At 47.2% G+C, this 8,097-nt stretch overlaps 1 protein-coding gene across 1 annotated transcript; it reads right to left on the reverse strand.

The window, feature by feature from the left end:
* Window positions 1-2,276: 2,276 nt before the first annotated feature.
* On the reverse strand, window positions 2,277-3,215 carry LOC308552091 (olfactory receptor 10P22-like; the record flags this gene model as incomplete). The annotated part of the gene is made up of 1 exon (XM_081163054.1): window positions 2,277-3,215. The coding sequence occupies one exon, from the start codon at window positions 3,213-3,215 to the stop codon at window positions 2,277-2,279; it is 939 nt and encodes a 312-aa protein (XP_081019180.1).
* Between the last annotated feature and the right edge of the window lie 4,882 nt (window positions 3,216-8,097).

The following is an 8,097-nucleotide window of genomic DNA, read 5'->3' on the forward strand; positions in this document are numbered from 1 at the left end:
TCATTTCCTTGCTCTGGAAATTGGGCTGCCCTCAATTGGACTATAAAACAATAAAAATTCTTTTGGAGGGCAATCTGGCAATATGTCTTGAAGCTCCAAAACTGTGCATGTTTTGACTCAGTAATTCCATCTCTAGAAGTTTGTGCTCAGAAAAGTATACGTACAAAGATATAAATGCAAGATATCTATCTCAGTGATATTTGTAACAAAGAAGATTTAATTCCAATAATAGGAGATTGCTTTAAATTACAGCACTATATTGCACATCTGAAAGTCATATAACTAATAGAACACTGTATATCCACTATACTTAAATGTTAAAATTTTAAAATAAAATAAAGAATATGTGAAAATAGCCCGGCCGGGCGTGGCTCAGCGGTTGAGCATCGACCTAGGATCCAGGCGATCGGGGTTCGATTCCCAGTCAGGGCACATGCCCGGGTTGTGGGCTCGATCAATGACTCTCTCATCATTGATGTTTCTGTCTCTCTCTCTCTCCCTCTCCTTTCCTCTCTCTGAAATCAATAAAGATATATTTTTTTAAAAAAGAATATGTGAAAATATTCTCAGCCGGGCGTGGCTCAGCGGTTGAGCGTCGACCTAGGATCAAGGCGATCAGGGTTCAATTCCAGGTCAGGGCACATGCCCGGGTTGAGGGCTTGATCAATGACCCTCTCATCATTGATGTTTCTCTCTCTCTCTCTCTCTCTCTCTTCTTTCCTCTCTCTGAAATCAATAAAGATATATTTTAAAAAATAATAAATAAATAAAAATAAAAATAAATCAATGAATTATAGTACATTCATATAGTAGGATACAATATGGATATTAAAACCATACTTTAGAAGCCTACTTATGTGGTAAAATGCTGCAACATAGCTTAATGAAGTAGAAAATAGAGGTTATAGAACAATTTAGACAATATAATCCCATTTTTAGTTCTTAAAAACCTGTATATATACATATACTATACAGAGAGAAGCCACACTGCAATAATTTTCCAAGGACATTAACACCAAAATATTAATTTTTTTTTTTCTTCTGGATGCAAAATTCTCTGCAATTAAGAGTGCTAATTTATGCCCTGGCCAGTGTGACTCAGTTGGTTGAGCATCGTCCTGTGCACCAGGAGGATACCAGTTCAGTTCCTAGTCAGGGCACTTGTACAACTTGGGGGTTCAGTCCCAAGTCTTGGTGCATATGGGAGGCAGTCAATTGATGTTGTGCTCTCGCATTGATGTTTCTCTCTCCCTCTCCCTTCTTCTCTCTCTAAAAATCAATAAACTATTTTTTTTAAAGAGTGCTAGTTTTGTAAACTAGGTAATTTTAACTAAAGCTATTTTGAAGGTCCTCATCTATTGTACCTTGAGAGTGATTTACCTGCGTGTACTGCTCCCTCCTGAGACTTACTGCTAAAGGCAAGTTTATGAACAAGCAAGAACTGCCTTCCCAGGAAAAGTAAAATGGTCTAAGTCCCTCTGGCCAGCAAATTAAAGTGGACTCCAGGTAGAAATAGTGGACAGTTTGCAAGAAACAAAAGCATTATCTTGGGAGCTTAGGGACCTGATCCGACCGTCCGATCTGTCAGGGGAGAAGAGGTGTTTGTGAATTTCTGCTGCATGACCAGAGGAGGAAATGAAGAGCCAGTCAGCCAGCAGCTGAGAAAGAAGCTAAGTAGAGAATAAGCAACATTTCAGGGGTCCCAGGAGAGAAGCTGTAAGTCAGAGACAAAGTAACTAGCCAGATGTTTCCAGACCTAAAGCAGAACCAACCAAGATGACGCTTAAACTGCCAAAGCCAGGCCAACCGCTCCCTGCCCCTATTCCTTCCCTGCCTCCCAGTCACCCACATCAAGCCTCGCACCTGGAGCAAAGGAGGTGACTAATATGAGAGACAGAGACTTGCAGTGAGGAGATTGGGAGAAGGAAGAGTGGTGTCCCCAGGAATCATAGCCCCAGGAAGGTACCCTGAGCCTCAGGGGAGACCAGGGATTGCTCAGTCATCACACAGCCGGTCACAGCTGCCTTCTCTCCTCAGCCTTCCCTCAAGTGCATGTTTCTCAGCTCTGCACCTACAAACAAGTCGGGTCAAGGCCCATGAGCAGAGCTCTGAGCATCGTGTCAGTGCTTTGGGCCCATGAGCTATGCAGGACAAGGAACCCCACACACCCCACACACAGCTGGCCAGATTCCTGAGGACTGCAGTTCCAGCTTCTCCCTTCTCCTTGAAATTATTCAAGGATCAGGCCCTTATCTCCAAGAACTTGAGGGGATGGATCAAGGGCTCCAACGGTATTTCTTCAGGAGCCTCCTCATTGCCCCCGTGACCTCCTTGTTCCTCAGCGTATAGACAAAAGGGTTGAACATGGGGGTGACAACTGTGTAGAAGAGGGCAAGGATCAGGTCTGCATCCTGAGAGGAGCCTGCCGAAGGCCTCATATAGGCAACAGTCCCGGTCCCAAAAAAGAGCATGACCACAAACAGGTGGGAGGAACAGGTAGAGAAGACTTTCCGACGTCCCTGGGTTGTTGCTATCCCGAGGATGGTGGCAAGGATACAGGCATAGGAGGCCGTGATCAGTAAGAAGGGGGTCAGGATAAAGGCTACTGTGACGGCAAGATTGCCCACTCCACCCCAGAAGGTGCCTGCGCTAGCCAGCCTCAGCACAGGCAGGATGTCACACAGGAAGTGATGGACCGTGTTGGCGCCGTGGAAGGGCAGCGTGAAGATGAAGACGGAGTGAGTGGTGCCGGCGATGATGCCCATGAGGTAGGAGGCCCCCACCATGCTGGCACACGCGCCCCGGTTCATCAGGGTGGTATAATGCAGCGGCCGGCAGATGGCAGCAAAGCGGTCGTAGGCCATGGTGGTGAGCAGGCAGCATTCGGTGATGCCAAAGAGGGCAAAGAAGTACATCTGGGTGAAGCAGCTGGCAAGAGGGATGGTGGGGCAGGAGGAGAGGAGATCGGCCAGCATCCTGGGCACAATGGTTGTGGTGTAGAAGATCTCCACCACGGAGAAGTGGTAAAGGAAAAAATACATGGGTGAGCGCAGGACAGGGTCGGCCAGCGTGAGGAGGATGATTACGGAGTTGCCCAGCAAGGTGACCAAGTAGATGCAGAGCACCCCCCAAAACAGAGGGCCCTGAAGGGAAGGAAACCCTGAGAACCCCAGCAAAATGAACGCAGTTACTGCTGTGTCATTGCTACGCCCCATGTCCCCAAGGACAGATGACGATGGAGCCAGGAGAGGGCTCAGGAAAGGTATGGAATCGCCCACAGGAACACCGAGTTACCAGGAGAGGGATGGTGAGCCCCCGGCTGCTGGCAGCTCCCGCCCAGGAACCCGAGGGCAGAGAGAAGGTAACGGAGGGGAGCTGAGGATGGGGCCTTCCCGGAGGTTGGGAGCTGGAAGGTGGTTTGTTCCTCTCACCTGAGTTCTGGGTTCTAGGAGCAAAGAGCTATAACGGGTAGAATAGCTCCATCTGAGAGCGCGGTCGGGCGGGTAGGCAGAAGGGTGGGTGAGCAGACAGAACACACGAAGCTGGCGGGAGACTGAGGAAAGCTGGAGTGAGAACGAGAGCAAGGGAAAGAAAGAAAAGACGCGGATCAAAGGCTATAAAGAGAAGGCAGGTGGGGCTTTCACCTGCAAATGGGTCCCCGCGGCCCTCAGAATGCCCCTCCCTGGCTTCACAGCACAGAAGCTCAATCCCCTCAAGAGCCTGAGGCCCCGAGCAGAGCATGGGGAGGGAAAGGAGGCAGGGAAGCTGACGAAGGGGGAAGGGAGCTTTGCCTGGTAACCAGGGAGAAGGAAGCAGTTTCCTTCTGCCTCATAAAATGCCTAAGCCCCTCCGAATTCCCTGCTCTCAAGCCTGCCCTTTGGAGTCCCCAGGCCAAGTTCAATGGAGAGACCACAAAGCAGAGGGGCCTGGGACATATCCAGGGTCCTCAGGCAAGACCTGCATGAAGCTGGGCTCAGAAACCAAGTGTTCTGGCTCCCTGGCCAGCGTCTGTCTGTGGAACTGCTCAGCCCACTGCCCAAAGGCTGCTCTGGGTCCGTGGCCCCCTCCCAGAATTAGTCCCTAAGCTGGTTCCCTCATGAAAAGTAGGGAAAGCATTTTTTCAAAATCCTTTTGTAAAACAGTGTTAATACTCAAAGAAAAGAAACTGCTGAAAGAGTAGCAGGTCTGGGGAGAGGGGCTCAACCCTCTCCCAGGTGCTGAGAAAGATTTTAGAAATAGGAAAGACTCTCCCAGACCTCAGCTGGGGCAAAGGACACCCAAGAGCAGGGAATGACTGAGGTGACCCGAGTGTACGCCTTGAGCACGAATGACTCAATGAATAAAAACTAGACAAAAGTCTGGCCAGACTGGCTCAGTTAGTTGAGCATTGTCCTGTGCACTGAAAGGTTGCTGGTTCAATTCCTGATCAGAACACATATCCAGGTTGCAAGTTCGATTCCCAACAGATCTTAGGTAATAATAGTATATTAATATTGGTTCATTAATTGTGACAAATGTATCATACTAATTTTAGGTGTTACTAATAAAAGAAACTGCAGGTGGGGTGCACGGGAACAATGTGTATACTACCTTTACAATTTTTCTGTAAGTCTAAAACTATTCTGAAATAAAATGTTTCTTTTAAAAAGTTAATTTATTGACATGGAAAGATGTTCACAATATATTATTAAGTGATAAAAGCAAGGTAAAAAACAGTAACTTCTCAATATAAAATATATATTCAGATAGATAGACATTAAGATATATATATACACCAAAGTATTAACAATGATAGACTCTGGATGGAAAGAACTTGGAGTGTTCATTATTTTCTTTTTGTTTTGTATGTTTTTTAACATATTTCTGATCCATTGATCAGAAATAGGGAAAAATCATGTATAAAACATTAAAAGATATGATGGAATTTGTTTAGACAGATTTTAATATTTTTAAATTTGTACTTTATTTTCAACAAATTATGCCTTTTTATGCCTTTGGAAATGTTTTTTATCAAGTTTTATGTTGCAATTTGGTCAAAAGTGAATGTTTCTAATTGTCAGCACACATTTTTCAGATACATGCATCATAGAAAGGCCTGAGTCGAACAAGTGAGGACACTTAGGTTGTTTCAGATTTATGATGTTGAGCATTTCTGCAATTTCCAATTAAAAGAAGTTATAAATAAAAAACAGAAGAGGGGATACAGAATGAGAAATGGATCCAAGAGGGTAAACTTTTTTCCTAAAGAGCAGCATAATTCAGAGGTTTGTTCAATGTGGGTTCACATCGCTCCCGTGTGGTGAATCTCCAAATGGCCCCATTCGCATAGTCCCCTCTCTGAGCTGTGCGTGTGGGGAGATGGTAAAGGAAGGTGCTGAAGATCTACTCGTCCAAACTCCAGTCTACAGAGGAGGAAACTGAGACCTCGAAAAGCTCATTTAGTTTACCCAAAACCGCTCAGTAAGTTCGGGGTGGAGCTGAGACCAGTAATAACATGTCATCTCTACCTCATCAGCCTTGGTGCATAAATCACCTCACTAATCCTGACACAGTGAGGTTTAATTAATCTTACCCTACAGACAAGCTAGTGGGTGAGAGAGATGAAGTATCTTGTCCAAGGACACACAGCCTGACAGCAGAACTCAAACACGGTCTATCTGCCCCCAAAGCCAGAGTACCTGAACACTGTAAACCCAGCCTCCAAACCCAGTGCCCATCCTGCAGGTCTCTGTAATATGTCTGCACCTAGATCACAGAAAGAAGATGCCCTGAAGACATCTGCTCTAACTTCATCATGTCAAAAAAAAGAACACAAAGGCCCGGCCAGTGTTGCTCAGTGGTTGAGCGCCGACCCATGAACCAAGAGGTTACCGGTTTGATTCTCGGTCAGGACACATGCCTGGGTTTCAGGCCCACTCCCCAGTGGGGGGCGTGAAGGAGGCAGCCGGTCGATGACATTTCTCTCTCATCGATGTCTCTATCTCTCTATCCATCTCCCTTCTTCTCTCTCTAAAAATCAATAAAAACATTTTTTTTTAAAAAGACACAGAGATGGAAGGAGGATATGGTTATTCTGCAGTTACAGAGGGTCGGAGCTAGGGCTGAACCCATGTTCCAGGCTGTTCAGCCTATGTCCTCTCTGGCCCCTGTTCTATCTGTTAAATACTCAGAAACCTAAGCATATACGTTCTTTTTTACAGGCTAAAGGAAAGAAACCATTATTTGTACAGTTGATCCTGGAAAATATATGGAGTTTGTATGATGCTGTCTTTTAAATGCCGTCTTTTAAAGGTTAATCTACTGTGACTCTGTGTGCACGTGTGCGTGTGTGTCTGCATGTGTGCCTTGTATGTGCACATGTATTACATACACATGTATATGTATGTGCAGGGACTATCCTACACATAGAAAAGTAGCCAGGAAAACCCATGAGTAATCCTCGCTGGGAAGAGGAGTTTCTCAGATTGACACCTGCCCCTCTATAGAGCCTGGGAGTCAGAGTTAGAGATCAAAGAGTTTTAAGGAAGAAAGGGGACACTGATAGCATAAGGTTCAGGACTAAGGGGTGCTTCAGTGGGTACAAGATCCCAGGGACATACTACCCTAAAGTCCTGTGTGCAAGGCCCAGAGAGACACATGAGGTCACTAGCAAGTCAGACATCCTCAAGCCACAAGGCCCCTTCTTCCCCCAGGGCAAGAAGCCCAGGGAGCTGAAAAAGAACCTGCCCCAACCAAGAAACCTCTATCATATTCCTGCCTCGGCAGCAGAACCCAGTGTCTGGGCCTCTACATGGACCCGGGCAGGGGAGCAGGCACACTGAGGGAGGAGCAGAGATGGTATAAGAAACAGCACGGGCGCCCGGCCAGTGTTGCTCGGTGGTTGAGCATCCACCCATGAGCAAGGAGGTCACGGCTCCATTCGAGTCAGGGCACAAGCCCAGGTTGCGGGCTCCATCCCCAGGAGGGGGCGTGCAGGAGGCAGCCAATCAATGATTCTCTGTCATTATCGATGTTTCTTTCTCTCTCTCCCTTCCTCTCTCTGAAATCAATAAAAACATACTTTTTAAAAAAAGAAGTATCACCTGCAGGAGAGGGGAAAGCGTGGCCGGGACAAGGGAGGCACTTCCCTGATGTCCCGGAGGTACAAGCGCTCTGGGCATCAGGAAGCTCATGCCAGAGAACCTGAGGGCAAGGTGTAAGGCACCACAGGACAAAGGCACAGGCCCTGTGAAGACGTGTACCCCTGACGGCACAAGAGCCCACTCTCACCTCAAGTAGGGCATTTCCATCCAGGTATTTATGTAGGTGAGGTGATTTCCACCAAGCCAGAGTTCACATTCCTGGAATACACCTGCTTGCTGTTCCCCTGCCTGGGAACCTTTCTCCACTTTCTCCTCCAGTTTACTTCCTGTCCACCATTCCAGGCCCAGCACAGAAACGCCTCCTCTGAGAAGTCTGCCCTGGTTCTCCCAAAGAAACCACATTACCCCACAGCCTTCCACATTTTATTAACTTAGTAACTTAAAACCACAAACATTTATGAACTCATGGTTTCTGAGTCAGGAATTGGGCATGGCTTAGCTGGGTGCCTGTGACTCTCACAAGACTTGAATCAAGCTATCAGCTGGCTGCCCTTATCTTAAGGCTCCCCTGGGGGAGGATCTGCTTTTAGGCTCACTCACGGGGCTTTTGGCGGGCCCCGGGTACTCACTGGCTGGGGACATCAGTTGCCCGCCATGTGGGCATCTTCAGAGGGCAGCACGCAGCTTGGCAGCTGCCTTCCCTCTGAGTGAGCAAGGGACAGAGCGAGAGTGTGAACAAGATGGAAGCCACAATCTTTCTGTAATCTAATCTCTAAAGTGGCATCTCACCACTTTTTCTGTGCAGTTAGAAGTGAGTCATTAATTCTAGGCCAAAAGGCCCAGGTGACAAAAAGACTGTGACTTCTGTCTTGCTGGCTTTGTCTCATTCACTCAGAGGGGAGGATCTGTCATGTGTGCTGCCTAACAGAGAGGCCTAAACAGCGAGGAACTGAGGCCTCCACTTTCTCAAGGTGAAGGGATTACATGAGGGCTTAAGTGCCAGGGGCTGGGGGTC

This window comes from Miniopterus schreibersii (genome assembly GCF_964146895.1).
Source record: "Miniopterus schreibersii genome assembly, contig: HAP1_SCAFFOLD_200, whole genome shotgun sequence".
NCBI classification, from domain to species: Eukaryota; Metazoa; Chordata; class Mammalia; order Chiroptera; family Miniopteridae; genus Miniopterus; species Miniopterus schreibersii.